The sequence below is a fragment of the Argopecten irradians genome, chromosome 16 (assembly GCF_041381155.1).
Source record: "Argopecten irradians isolate NY chromosome 16, Ai_NY, whole genome shotgun sequence".
In the NCBI taxonomy this organism is placed as follows: Eukaryota; Metazoa; Mollusca; class Bivalvia; order Pectinida; family Pectinidae; genus Argopecten; species Argopecten irradians.
This window is the reverse complement of record NC_091149.1, coordinates 27,577,730-27,593,719: the sequence shown is the minus strand read 5'-3', so window position 1 is coordinate 27,593,719 and position 15,990 is coordinate 27,577,730. Positions and strand designations below refer to the sequence as shown.

The following is a 15,990-nucleotide window of genomic DNA, read 5'->3' as shown; positions in this document are numbered from 1 at the left end:
ATCCCTGTTATTCTATGTCCCTGCTGTGACAAAGTCCCATATCCCTGTTATTTTATGTCCCTGCTGTGACAAAGTCCCATATCCCTGTTATTTTATGTCCCTGCTGTGACAAAGTCCCATATCCCTGTTATTTTATGTCCCTGCTGTGACAAAGTCCCATATCCCTGTTATTCTATGTCCCTGCTGTGACAAAGTCCCTTATTCCTGTTATTTTATGTCCCTGCTGTGACAAAGACCCATATCCCTGTTATTTTATGTCCCTGCTGTGACAAAGTCCCATATCCATGTTATTTTATGTCCCTGCTGTGACAAAGACCCATATCCCTGTTATTTTATGTCCCTGCTGTGACAAAGTCCCATATCCCTGTTATTCTATGTCCCTGCTGTGACAAAGTCCCATATCCCTGTTATTTTATGTCCCTGCTGTGACAAAGTCCCATATTCCTGTTATTTTATGTCCCTGCTGTGACAAAGACCCATATCCCTGTTATTCTATGTCCCTGCTGTGACAAAGTCCCATATTCTTGTTATTCTATGTCCCTGTTGTGACAAAGTCCCATATCCCTGTGATTCTATGTCCCTGCTGTGACAAAGTCCCATAATTCTGTTATTCTATGTCCCTGCTGTGACAAAGTCCCATATCCCTGTTATTGTATGTCCCTGCTGTGACAAAGTCCCATATCTCTGTTATTGTATGTCCCTGCTGTGACAAAGTCCCATATCTCTGTTACTCTATGTCCCTGCTGTGACAAAGTCCCATATTCTTGTTATTCTATGTCCCTGCTGTGACAAAGTCCCATATCCCTGTGATTGTATGTCCCTGCTTTGACAAAGTCCCATATTCTTGTTATTCTATGTCCCTGCTGTGACAAAGTCCCATATCCCTGTTATTGTATGTCCCTGCTGTGACCAAGTCCCATATCTCTGTTATTCTATGTCCCTGCTGTGACAAAGTCCCATATCCCTGTGATTCTATGTCCCTGCTGTGACAAAGTCCCATATTCTTGTTATTCTATGTCCCCGCTGTGACAAAGTCCCATATCTCTGTGATTATATGTCCCTGCTGTGACAAAGTCCCATATTAAGTTGTTATTCTATGTCCCCGCTGTGACAAAATCCCATATCTCTGTGATTATATGTCCCTGCTGTGACAAAGTCCCATATTAAGTTGTTATTCTATGTCCCCGCTGTGACAAAATCCCATATCCCTGTGATTCTATGTCCTTGCTGTGACAAAGTCCCATATCCCTGTTATTCTATGTCCCTGCTGTGACAAAGTCCCATAATTCTGTTATTCTATGTCCCTGCTGTGACAAAGTCCCATATCCCTGTTATTGTATGTCCCTGCTGTGACAAAGTCCCATATCCCTGTTATTGTATGTCCCTGCTGTGACAAAGTCCCATATCTATATCTAGGCTGTGACAAAGTCCCATATTCTTGTTATTCTATGTCCCTGCTGTGACAAAGTCCCATATCCCTGTGATTGTATGTCCCTGCTTTGACAAAGTCCCATATTCTTGTTATTCTATGTCCCTGCTGTGACAAAGTCCCATATCCCTGTTATTCTATGTCCCTGCTGTGACAAAGTCCCATATCTCTGTGATTATATGTCCCTGCTGTGACAAAGTCCAATATCCCTGTTATTCTATGTCCCTGCTGTGACAAAGTCCCATATCCCTGTTATTCTATGTCCCTGCTGTGACAAAGTCCCATATCCCTGTTATTTTATTCCCTGCTGTGACAAATCCACAGGTCTCTGATGTGACTAATCCGGTTGTTCAAAAGGTGATTTACTTAATCACTTGTCTAGTGAAAATCTCATTTCTCCTTTTGTGATATCTTCAATAAAATCAACAAATAGGTAAAAATGGAGTATTCAATAGTCATTCTTTTTTAACAAAAAATATTTCAGTGTGATTTGAAAATTGTCCTAAATTTGTAATTAGCCTAATCACCTTTTGAACAACCGTACCCAGGTCCTTGCTGTTACTGTGACTAATTTCCAGGTCCCTGGTGTACACCATGACTAATTCCCAGGACACTATTGTGACTAATTCCCAGGGCACTATTGTGACTAATTCCCAGGACACTATTGTGACTAATTCCCAGAGCACTATTGTGACTAATTCCCAGGGCACTATTGTGACTAATTCCCAGGGCACTATTGTGACTAATTCCCAGGGCACTATTGTGACTAATTCCCAGGGCACTATTGTGACTAATTCCCAGGGCACTATTGTGACTAATTCCCAGGGCACTATTGTGACTAATTCCCAGGGCACTATTGTACCAGGCATGTGACTATCCCAGGACACCATTGTGACTAATTCCCAGGGCACTATTGTGACTAATTCCCAGGGCACTATTGTGACTAATTCCCAGGGCACTATTGTGACTAATTCCCAGGGCACTATTGTGACTAATTCCCAGGCACACATTGTGACTAATTCCCAGGGCACTATTGTGACTAATTCCCCAGGGCACTATTGTGACTAATTCCCAGGGCACTATTGTGACTAATTCCCAGGGCACCATTGTGACTCATTCCCAGGACACTATTGTGACTCATTCCCAGGGCACCATTGTGACTCATTCCCAGGGCACTATTGTGACTCATTCCCAGGGCACTATTGTGACTTATTCCCAGGGCACTATTGTGACTAATTCCCAGGGCACCATTGTGACTCATTCCCATGGCACTATTGTGACTAATTTCCAAGGCACTATTGTGACTAATTCCCAGGGCACTATTGTGACTGATTCCCAGGGCACTATTGTGACTAATTCCCAGGGCAATATTGTGACTAATTCCCAGGACACCATTGTGACTAATTCCCAGGGCACTATTTGACTAATTCCCAGGGCACTTTTGTGACTCATTCCCATGGCACTATAATGACTGATTCCCAGGGCACTATTGTGACTAAATCCCAGGGCACTATTGTGACTAATTCCCAGGACACCATTGTGACTTATTCCCAGGGCACTATTTGACTAATTCCCAGGGCACTTTTGTGACTCATTCCCAGGGCACTATTGTGACTGATTCCCAGGGCACTATTGTGACTAATTCCCAGGGCACTATTGTTACTCATGTCCCTGTTGTTATTGTTACTAATTCTCAGGAACTGCTGTGCCCGTGACTAATTCCATGCTGTTACTCAAATCTCTACTATCATTTGGGCTAATGTCCAGGTCCTTGCTGTTACCCATATCTTTGCTATTACCGTGACTAATCCTCAGGCCCCTGTGTCCACAGTCTCTATTTATTACTTTGATATGACATATGGGTACCAGACGTGAGTGTGGTGTAGTACAGTGGTAATTAGACAGGGGAACATGTGTTGTACACGTGCGAGAGATCTAGATCAGTATACCAATCGGGTCTTATTACATACGACATATATATACTGACGTGTACATACAGCCGGCAGATTGGGTATTAGCAGACACATATAGAGACTGGAAATTCCTTCATTGACTTTTCTCTCCGGTTATATGCAGTTTTCTTGTCGAATTACTTTAAAGTAATCTTTAAAAAAAACCATCATGTTTACACACGATATGTTATGATATAACCAGTTTGTCGATGTTTTGATACGTTTTTTCAAGCATGAATATTTTAAACAATTTTACATGTTTTTATTATAGCATAGAGCATACATTAAAACTGGAAACTCACCATCTGATCATATCTGAACTTGTACTAAACATCAAATATTATACGCCTATACTTAACTGTTAAAGAGTAGACACAGGCCAGAGTCCACTTAATTTGACCTAAACGATATTGTACAGACTATCTTCTTATTTATTTCAATAATCTAGGGTGGGCGTACGTATTTTGTTTGTATTCTACTTGTGTTTTGATTTTTTTTATATCAATTCAGATGTGAAATATGTAATGTTTTCTGGCTATTTCACTATATCTTGAAGGCACACATCATTAAACAACAACCCCATACCAATGATGTCCATTTCTGCTGCTACAGTTGAATTTTTAATGGTTGCGATCCACATGCACATCAGGATACTCTCCAAGCCATTAATCTCGAACTCAATTTAGTGTTTAATGTGATTTCTGACTAGAACTCTTTATATTGATATCACTAATTTTAAAGCACATACTTATATTACCTTTTTATTTATAATTTAATAAAATCTTACATGGGTATGTCAAATGGACACGGGTATTTCAACCCGTATGAATGATTTTAGCTAATCAGTCCGAGGCTTGCCGAGGGTTGATGGTCAAAATCGCTCACGAGGGTTGTGATATCCCTGTCCATCTGACTGGCCCTTGTAAGATTAATTTTTTCTCCAAGACGAGAAATTGTGAAAATTCAGTCGACATGAACGTCGCTGTACGTAAAAATGGACACTGCATGTATTGATGACGTCACTGTCTAGCGCGTATCAGCTGTCTTTCCCCAAGCAACTGCGGGATTAATAGAATCTTACATGAGCCTGACAGGGATATCTCAACCCGAGTGAAAGAAGTTGACGAATTAACCCGAAGCATGCCGAGGGTTGATGGTCAAAATCTTTCACAAGGATTGAGATATCCATGTCCCCCTGATAGGCTCATGTTTGATTTTTTCTCTCTCTCATACTTTAACAAGAAATGGTGAAAATTCAGTTAATATGAACGTTGCTGTGCGTAAAAATGGTAGCCGATTGCTGACGTCACTGTCTAGCGCGTGTGAGCTGTCTTTTCCCTCAGCCGGTAAAGACAGATTTATCTTTTCCCTAGCAACCGAGAGATATATGTAACACTGTCAAGTATGGCTCAACAAAAAGGGTCTTTACTAAATAAAAATATTACCCGTATCATGTGTGTTCAACTGATACCGCGTGAGATAACCCATCTGAGTCGGTGACAAGGAGATGCCATAAGGCCTTCGCAATATAAATAAAATTTTAACTTTTTCAAGTATCGAGGACGATCATATCTTAATTTTTATTTTTCAAGAAAAACAACATTCAACGAAACTTTGTGCTTGTGCCATCCTGAAAAGTGTTCGCTATATATGGTAGTATGTATATGACCCTGGCGAACTTATGACGGCATTTGGATGCATTATTCAACTTGGCGATATCAATATGAATGGCCAGAATCTTATTTTTCTTTTCTGCAGAAAGATAAAACTTTTCCTAGATTTGCCAATAGGATTCAATAAAAACGTTAGGATTCTTTACTTCCTTCCAATAGTGCATCACAAAATCACGAAGATACAATGTAATGAAAAACAAACAAGATAAATTGTCTTTGGTACTGAGTTTAATTCTAATTCAATCCACACTTGTGAAAGGGATCAAACGGACAACATAAAATCACGTGTAACAAGTCACGTGGGACGGGAATGTCACGGTAGGTCTTTGGCATTCATAGGGTCATACTGTACATCCTCGATACTCCATGAGTTAGTACCACTGCCTTTATATCCATTCTGTAATAGTAAACCTGAAGGCTCTGTTTGCGGCAATAGGTGAGCAGGTAATTTGCCCTTTGATGTGTATCACAATGAAATATCCAATAATGTTACACCATGGTTGACTGTGTGGTATTTAACTTAGACTTCTCTATCGTCGTAATCTTCAGGGAAAGTCTCGTCTTCAGGCCTATAATTGGTTAGTTTTTTATCTCCTTAATTGCCTTCAGGTTTGATATGGCATAGTCTATGGGTGTGCAATATCGAGAGTGATAGTAACCACTAGAGTATCGAGGATGAGGATCATAACAACTTCTACACTATATAAAACACACACTTACACACTTCTGCACCAATTGCTACTTCTTATCCTATGAAATATCACAAACAATTTATGTACATAATATCATGATTTGTCATCGTGTTAAAAAATTCGCTAGCAAAGATGTACATCTACTTGTCAGACAGATTAAAATCGTTTGCCCATGGCTTTTTTTACTATAATACACTGTCAAATATTTTTTGCCGCTTATGAATAACGAATAATTTATGAACTGTTATCATGGATTGTGGTTTTAAAAATTAATTGGTCTCTGAGACTTATACATTGTTCAAATATTCACTGGGAAATTTCAACACACTACATTCGGTTATTAATATCTGCAATGAAATCAGACTTTTTTTCTTCTTTGCTTACTGGAGCCTAATCGAAAAATGAAATGCATTTATATGTAGATATAATATATTTAAACAATTCCAATGTTATAATTCCAAGGTGAAATGACAAATGCGTACAAGTCGATAAGTCAGTGAAAAGTGAACCATCCATTTACAATTCAAACGATATACCTTTTAAGTGCAATACAGAATCTATAAAAATTCACAAAAAACAAGTAGATTTTGTAACACTATACATATGTATCACGGTGAGACAGAATTGAAATTCGACTTGATCGAGATTAAATAAATATAAACAAACATATTGCACGGACAATGAGGAAATGTTAACATATTGCACGGACAATGAGGAATGGTTACGGTCAATCTTAGACGATGAGGTATTGATTACGATAGATTAAAAATCTACAGCGCAAATAAAAATTGCAAATACGATGACATATGGAAAAGAAAAGTTTGTTTTGATTTCATCGCAGTTTACGTCCTAATTTCAAACATTTGGTCATGTGCTTTCAAAAATGTTAAAATAAATAAATAAATCAATAAAAGCGGCGGAAAAAACCCGGAGTATCCAGAGGTAAAATGTCCCATGTAATCGCAAGTGATAGCTTCCATGGACCTGAGAATTTTTATATTTTGAACACCCTGGTAAAATTTGAAAATGAAATAAACAAAATAAATTGACTTTCAAAGACATCTTAAAAGTTCCCGTATTTGTATTATAAGTACTATTATGGTGTCATAAGCGGTAACACATTTGTGTACGTGGACTGGTTACATATCAGTTTAATTGTTTAGATGAACTCCTTCTGGAGTTTTGATATTTTGATAACCGCCTTAACACAACTGATAGAACTTTGAGAAATTTTTTAAAATTCAGAAGAAACACTGTCGATATTCTTAACTTTTAGAAAGCTTTCACTCAGAAGAAAGATTGTCAATGTTCTGTACTTTGAGAAAACTTTCATTCAGAAGAAAGACTGTCAATGTTCTGTCTTTCCTTTTATAACTTTATCAGTTGTGTATGGGTTCTATGTAGCAGTCCGACTTGCTTATTTACTACATATAGATTTTCAGCCTCACTTATATGCTACATATAGTATAAACTTGTGACCTTATTTTGTAGATCTTACTTTTTTGTTATAAAGACTTGTGCCCTAACATACTTACTACATATAGACTTGTGATCTAACTTATATACTATATATAGATTTGTGATCTTACGTATTTACTATATATAGACTTGTGACCGGACGTAGTTGGTCCATACATATTTGTGACCTTACTTATTTGCTACATATAGACTTGTGACCTAACTTATATACTATATATAGGTTTGTGATCTTACGTATTTACTATATATAGACTTGTGACCTAACTTATTTACTATATATAGATTTGTGATCTTACGTATTTGCTATATATAGACTTGTGACCTAACTTATATACTATATATAGATTTGTGATCTTACGTATTTACTATATATAGACTTGTGACCTAACTTATTTACTATATATAGATTTGTGATCTTACGTATTTGCTATATATAGACTTGTCACCGGACGTAGTTGGTCCATATATATTTGTGACCTTACTTATTTACTACATATAGACTTATGACCTTTTTTCCAAGCTACTTTCTGACATTTAGACGAGCAGTACCAAGCTCTGTGACATCGACTGCATGCTGGGAAGAGTTTGTCATTTGATACCTTTTTCTTACAGTTCGTGCACGAGCTTGCATCATTTCCTTCAAACTGACACTTTGTGCACGTGCACCAGAAGTTGTATGATTGGTACAGCCAATTTTGACGATCTTGACGAGACATCTTGGTATCTATGTATGATATCGTCACTTCCTGTCCTGCGCTGATTGGTTTCTTTGCCTGCAGTGCGATTCCGGGCCTACCGTCAACAAAACGGTCGCGGACCTCAGCGTTATTGTCACAAGAATGGTTCATACATGCGTGTAACATGAACAAACCGGTGAACGTAGCCTCGGGAGGTTCAGACCGGATGTGAGGACTGACGCATGCCCAGACCTGTGCTTTCGTTTTAGCGTTCGCAATAAATAATTTGTATGGAGGCTCTGGGTCGGCGTACTCCTGAATGTTACAGGCGATTTGGAAATATCGGCCTTCGAACTCTTTATCTGTTATTTCCAGGGTAACCCCGTCGGGAAGGTCGCTGAATATCTCTCTCATAATTGCCATCATCCCCGGAACAATTTTGGCGTTTTTAGCTGATCCGTATGCAATAAACCTGAAACAATTATGACAAAATGATAAATACTTGTAGTTTTAAATACAAAATATACAAATGTGTGTCCTGTATATGTTTTTTTCTAAAAGTATATATAGTATTTTTCCTCATTTTATAAAACAGTTCTTTTGATCGATATTCATCCCAAAATATTCATGCATAAAGTGTCTTAAAAACACTCGTTTAAGACGTAAATATTTGCCAGATAAGACATATTATTTTATGTTTGTATATTTTATTTAAGGATTAACTTGAATAGATTTTTTATGTTATGGAGATATAACACAAAAATCTGAGTGTACTCTAAATAAACCGCGAAGCGGTTTATGATGAGAGTACACTCAGATTTTTGTGTTATATCTCCATAACATAAAAAATCTATTCAAATTAATCCTTATAATTCAATTTACTAAAGATAATCTCTTCAACATTTAAAATTCATTTTGGGACTCTTTTGTCTATGAAATTATTACGCCGTCATCTCAGCCAATCAGAAGCGACGTTACAAACGGCGACGCCATTTTTTCCTTTATGGGCTGATAAAGTAAATTGTTAAGCCAATGAAAATGCTCGTAACAAGCAAAATTGAATTATCTATTTTTATCATCAGATTACAAACATGCATCAACCGTCAGTTTATTAGAGCTAAAACCAATACACTAACACCGGAATTTTCAATGTACATAAATCTTATTTTCATCATTACGCCCACTTACAATATCGCTGGTGTACAGCATAAATTTATTGTTCGATATTGTTTCTATTCCAGGGTTCATACATTGGTTACCTTCTTGAAGTTCTCAATTCTACGATACGTTGTGTCTCAATAATACTTTGTACGTGTTGTATGGAAATTAATTAAACAAACCAGTACACATTTTTTTATCCATTCGCAACATCTCGGGAGAAATTTCCGACAATCTTCCGAAATAATTCAATAATCTACGAAGATTGCCGGATGTTGCGTTGGAACATCAACCTTACAGAGAGATCAGAACCAAGAGAGATAACCACAACCTTACAGAGAGATCAGAACCAAGGGAGATAACCAAACAGTTTCGCGGCCTCATCGAATTATAAGCGTTTAATAGTAAAATTACATTGAACATACATACACCCTGCAAATGTAATTGAATTACTTAGATTAACCCAGAACACACATACATGTATGTGTGCCACACACACTCATTACCACACTTTTTGAATGATCTTTCATTACACACACTTCCAAAATATACACAGGTAATGTTGCCATCTGCATAATTATCAAGTCTAAACCACACACATTTATTTCGCAAACGAGTGTTGAAGAAACACATCTAAATAACACCAGAGTAAATGATTATATCAATCAAAGGGGGTACTAATGTGTTTATATCTGGTGTTAATAAAATAGTTTGCTTTATTTCTTAGCCCAATTATATAGTGTCGGAGAATGCAGAATATTTACAAAAATAACATCCAAAACATTTCAAGAGGATGCGTGATGCTATCATTTTTTGCATTGGAATATAATATTAAAAGTAAATTGTAATATTCAATGGAAACAAAACAATAACGAACAAACAAAAACGAAACACTCGCTATGATCGAATGCTATTGACGGAAAGCAGTAATAACTCCCAGGACAACAAAAATAAAAAATACTTAATGCCTTGTCATAGTTACACCAGTTCTCTCAGCTAATTTCAATCCAAATATGATCCCGTATCGGTAATGTCTGTGTCCATATACCAAAACAACACCACACCACCAAACTCTCAATCATTTTAACATGCATCGGTACAAAAGTACTTGTAACGATAGCTTCTTTGTATAAATCATACTAGAGGTAAAAATCAGAATGAAAAACGCGATACGCCAAACCAAGCTTTGTATATAGTTTCCAGTGAAATTATTTGGCGGGACTAAGATATTTCAAATTAAACTGAGACTTCGAGTTTCACATTTGAATTGAAGTAATACTGTAATAGTTTGTCCTGCTAAGTAAGATTTGTTTGAGAATGTCTTTCGGTCGAGTTTCGAGTCAACAGTTTCGAGTCAACAATTTTGATTTTCGAGTCAACAATTTCGAGTTTCGAGTCAACTTTGAGTAAGCTTTTGCTAGTTTCGAGCTGACGTTCGAGTTCCGAAAAAGAATTGCCCTATTTGTTTGTGTTGTGATCGTTTTACATACTCAAGACCAGTTACTGATATTTGAATCTGTGCCAGGTTTGGTGTACTAAATAAGAGGAACACTTACTGGTGAAAAAAGAGTAATATTTATATATATAGTACAGCTCTATACCCTAATGTGCCAAATGTTTCCTCGAGGCGACCTAGAAATGGAGAACATGTGCCCGGCAATGAATTAGAGCTCCAGTCATCAACACAGGGATCTGGGAAGTATATATAGTTACCGTTATTAATAAATAATTAGATCCACCAGAATGTTCATAGACCATTTGTAGACGTCTTAGGGATCGTGATCTAAAATAGGTACTATACATGGTGTATTATACATATACCATGAAGTAGAGTACAAATTTGTGATCTAGATCCCAATACGCTACAAAAGGTCAATGGGCATTCTGGTGGGTCTATATACTTATTAACTGTGTCTTGGCTATCGCTGAAAATCGCATGCAGAAATAAGAACGAATCGCTATCGTTACAAACCCTTTCGTATTTCAAAATCTATGAATTCATTAGCTCACCATGCCAACATTTTAAGATACACTGTAATACAGTTTGTGAATAATTATTAATAAATACTGTATTAATGAAATTTAAAGACAAATGTTAATGCTTTAACTGCACGAAAAGCTCGCCGAACAAAGTATCTTAAATAATTTGCTTACATTTTTACATTTTATGGTTTATTCTTCAGGGTTGAATTCTGTGGAGAGCTAAATCTTGGGTTCAAAGGTCAGGAGGTCGGAAACGCTGAAAGGTCAGTCACACGGGGAAAGGGAAAACTGAACCAAGCGTCTGGAAGAAAAGGGGTCAAAGTTCAAACAAGTGCATGTATGTACAACACGTGGTTTCACACCATGCAACATTTATCTACAATGTCCAAAATCAACATTACAGGCCCTTTTGGCCTATTTTGTATTCCTATCAGACATGTTCACCAAGAAAAATATATTATACATGTATAATAGCGGAGGGGTTTGTTTTGTAACCTTTCAAACAATAATTATATTATTTAATTTCGTTATGTATTTTTCCGTTCATATTCTTCATAACTTTCATTCAATAACTTACCTACGAGAACTTTGAATATCATTTTCCATCTCGTTAAATCACTACGTGTAAGTAAAGATTAATGTTGCAAAATGTAACGTACCAAATTGCAATGTATAATCTATTTTCTTGTGGCCAAAAAAGAATTTTTTGTTTTATAACTTCTTTTCTAGTTCTAGAATTCGTCATTTACTTAGTAGATTGTAAGGTTTAACAAATGTATGTGCTAGTAAATAGTTTACATTTAAAGTGTCAAGTGATCATTGGCTAAAATTCTGTGTGTATCAAAGGGTCGAACAAGGGGAGATAACCGCTTACAGCATGCAGGTTTGGGCACTAACGACTAACTACCTCCTAAATTTTGCTTTGGCCTGAGCCATGTCCTGGCGATCTGGAGTTATGCGCCCTTGTTCCTTTGCTAACCGCTTGGCGTCGCAGATGATTTTTGCCCAGAGTTGTGCTAGCGTTACAGGACTAAACGCAGCATTCCACACTCCATCCCACACTCGACAATTCCCTTCTCGCATTTTCTTGAACTGTTTACAAACTTGATGTAGCTTTTCCACATTTTTGTTTACAGAAGAACACAAGACTTGATGGTAATCCTCCCATGCCTCTCCTCGACAAGTCACACTACAATATTTTTCTGCTCCACATTTGTCGCAGGTAAACACATCTATTTTTGGCCAGAACTTGTCGACAGCTGCTCTGACTTGGTTATTTTGTCGAATCACACCATGGCCAAAGTATAGTTCTGCAGTGATAAGACTTTTCCCACAATGACCACACGCCTGGATATCTAGACTGTCGATGGTTTGAGCTAAGATAAGCGGCCTTTCCCTAAATAAATACGCTCCTTTACTGACTTCAGTTGTGGTGTGCATTGTTCTGCCGAACTCCGTGAACCGGATGTTGACATTTGTACCGGATGATAACGGATCATACAGACGCTGAACCCTGACATCCTGAAACAACATGGCCGCCTCCTCTGCACGCTTGCCTCCGAACTTTGTTGCATTTTTCAACCACAATTCTGTTGATACGGGCACTTTTAAAGCCTGCCTGATTTTACCTGGAAATTTATGAAAATGATACTTAATTCTACTTTAAAACAAAAAGTTACATGATCTTAGGAAAATGAATGAACTTCTTTTGTGTCATCAAAAACATTCTAATATATCAAATTACTTCCCTTCTAATCTTGTAACCAGAATGTTTTTGTGTGAAATATGTCATGCATGTGCAAGGAAGCTCTTTGTTTGTAAAGCGAACTTATTATACAATGTAACGAGTACTATCACAGAAACACACACTGTTTCTAAAACGACTGCAAGTAACGTTACACTGAAACGTCATAGAAAATGTATTGGATATTTGCTGAACCTTTAAATGATTTTGTAATGTGATGTTTATTTATTTAAAGATAATAGTTTCCACTTACTTCCTAATATCCAGGTATCAAATAACCTCATCTGTTTGGGAATCATCTCACAGATTTGGAAAGCCTTTTCATAGTTCTTATTCTCGAACAGTATTTCAGCCAGTATATGGTAAAAACTGTAGTTATCACCATCCTCGCGGATGGCCGCCATTAAACAAGCCTCTGCGAGATTGTACTCTCCGTCTTCTTTATGTTCACAAACACTCTGAATCAGCCCTCTCAGTTTAAGAGTATCTGGGATGGTGAGAAATTCCGGAATTTCAACTGCTCCAATTTTATCTAGTTTGACTTGTTCTAATTTTACAAGTTCCTCGTCGCCTGGATACGCGTCCTGTGTACACAGCGTTAGGGGATCGTACGTCGTGCCACCATTTTCCGTTAGCGCGTCTTTGACGTTATTTACAGCTTTCTGGATTACTTCGTTCCCGGGGTCTAACTTCAACCCTCGGGAATACATCAACATTGCACCCTTAAAGTCCTTTAAGTACGAAAGACAACTCCCGGCATAAATGTATCCCTCAATCCATGACGGCCATATTTTCAGTATTTCAACGACGTCGTCGAATGCGCGAGCGTACTTCCCATTCTTGTAATAACACTTCGATCTCTTTTTAAGAATTTCTGAATAATCAGACACAACCGTTTGAGACGAAGCATAAGAATAAAAACACGCGGCAATATCATAATCCTTCAAGTTAAAGGCGTCATCCCCATACCGGAGAAGGACGTCCGATACGGTCGCCATTTTGTTCATTTACTGTACCTACGTGTACAGTGTTCTTCAGTGCCAAACACCACTGCTTAGGGCACACGCGCACTGCACGCGCTTCTAATTATACAACAGGAGATTGTAACTTCTATGGAAAAAGGTCATTGAGCTTTCTATGTTTCGGTATACACTGTTTGAAACTGTGCACTCTCGTAACCTGATCCGATCGAGGCGGCCATATGTTTGCATTGCCGCACGAGAGGGCCTCGTGTAGCGGGGTTCTCGCTGTGATTAATTAGGGCCGTGTAGAACCACGAGAGGTATCGCCCTACATAATGTTATGACTTGACACCGCACGAACACTACTTTACATTGGCGGCCTGCTGTGAAAACCGGCCTGCTTCATAATCAGGTTTAAACAATCGTGACGGAAAGACCTGGTTTCAAGACGTACGATAAATTTATAGCTTACAATTATTTATTTAATTTTGAATTTTTTAAGCCAATTAGCGATTTTCAGAAACTCTTTCATTGTCAATTTAGGCCACAGATGTATGATATTGTATCTTGTGGCCTTTTTATTTTATGCATGGTTGCCATCCAGAATGGCGAGAAAACACACGAAACTAAACATAAAATTTTCCTGAAGAACTAAAACTTTTAGGCATTAAAATGATATAGGTTATGGAATTTTTTATCCAAAAATAAATTATTCTATTGTTATTGATAAAAAATAAAGACGAGTTTTTTGTTTGTTTGTTTTTTATAGACATTGAATTTCAGGAAATGTAGGAAACCTTGCTTTCCTTGTTATATACGTCTTTTATTGCTCAGTTTCTGAAAGAATATTTTGTTTGTTTTATCACGTGGACACAAAACAGGAAAAAACACTACTTTGGCCTTTTCATCAGAATATATTTATACCGATATGTCAGAAAACATTATCATGATCATAATTCTGGCGATCATCATCTCTATAATGGTAGTTGTCATCGCCATTATCATCAACATTAGCAGTAGGCACAGCAGTAATATATATTTCATCGCCATTCGGTGAATACTTAATACACAGCATCCAGGCATGGATTTCAAATACATATAAGTTATATACATGTAACTTCCAAAATATTTATGATTATAAGATATTTAATAAAGAGAAAACTGGAGGAAAAATCATAGCCTGTGTGATACCACAGAATGTATATTTCTAATTAAAAAAAATAGTTGAGTAGAACATTTTCAATGACGAGAAAACTGAAGGAGAAATCACACTCAATATTTCTAATTAAAAAAAATAGTTGAGTAGAACATTTTCAATGACGAGAAAACTGAAGGAGAAATCACACCGTGTCGAACCCAACAAAACCAATATTGCTAACTTTCAAAATATTTATGAGTGGAGAAACCATGAAGAGAAACCACACTCTGCAAAATCTCAATGAATCAATATTATAAACTTCCAAAATATGTATAATTATAACATTTTCATTGACGAGAAAACTGAAGAGATATAAAAGAACACCCTGTTAAACCCCACATTTCTTTTTCATATTGAAAAATGTGTCTAACTAACACCTTGGCCGTGTTTTGAAAGTATTTTGTCGTTTACTTGATGAAAATGTCCTTTGGATTCCAAAATTATCTCTGGAATGTTATATTTTTCTCTGAGTGAGTATTTAGTCGGCCGCTAAAGTTAATTTCGTTTTTACACTTAATGGTGACTACCTCACACATTTTACATGTATATATAAATTCTGCACAAATGGCAGATTTATGGGAATATTTACCTTGCATCTACATAGTAAGATTTATGTTTCTACTAAACCCAATATATGATAATTTCCAGTATTTGCTTTGGTATATACGCAGCCTGACATAATAAGACCTACGTCAGAGTTCAAGAGGTCACGTGAAAAGACTGGAATCATATGCATGCCAGTATCGGAATTTACAGAAGAAAGATAATGAAATAATTTAATTATATCGTAATTGAAATACACTAACGCGCACCATTGGATATGCTAGAACAACCAGTTTATGTTACACATCAATGTATGATGAGAGTTTTAAACGACCAAATATGAAGAGAAAGAAAAATTTGCTCAATCAATTTAATTTTGTTGATTTATTTGATTTCGTTTAAAGGTCTCCGTTGAAGTTAATTTCACATTTACGAAATTCATGAAAGGTATCGTCTCCCCGTATTACCATTATAGGTAAATCGACACTAGATAAGAAATA

At 37.0% G+C, this 15,990-nt stretch overlaps 2 protein-coding genes across 2 annotated transcripts; one reads left to right on the top strand and one right to left on the bottom strand.

Moving 5' to 3' along the window:
- The first annotated feature begins 2,023 nt into the window (after positions 1–2,023).
- On the top strand, positions 2,024–2,852 carry LOC138310134 (mucin-21-like). The gene is made up of 2 exons (XM_069251263.1): positions 2,024–2,287; positions 2,481–2,852. Exons 1-2 carry the CDS (start codon positions 2,024–2,026, stop codon positions 2,850–2,852), a joined length of 636 nt encoding a protein of 211 aa, XP_069107364.1.
- A 2,412-nt stretch (positions 2,853–5,264) lies between these two features.
- LOC138310548 (uncharacterized) lies at positions 5,265–14,445 on the bottom strand. Its single transcript, XM_069251812.1, has 3 exons — positions 13,041–14,445; positions 11,951–12,671; positions 5,265–8,374 (listed from the first exon to the last, which is right to left on the bottom strand). The coding sequence occupies exons 1-3, from the start codon at positions 13,792–13,794 to the stop codon at positions 7,708–7,710; spliced, it is 2,142 nt and encodes a 713-aa protein (XP_069107913.1). The 5' UTR covers positions 13,795–14,445; the 3' UTR covers positions 5,265–7,707.
- Between the last annotated feature and the right edge of the window lie 1,545 nt (positions 14,446–15,990).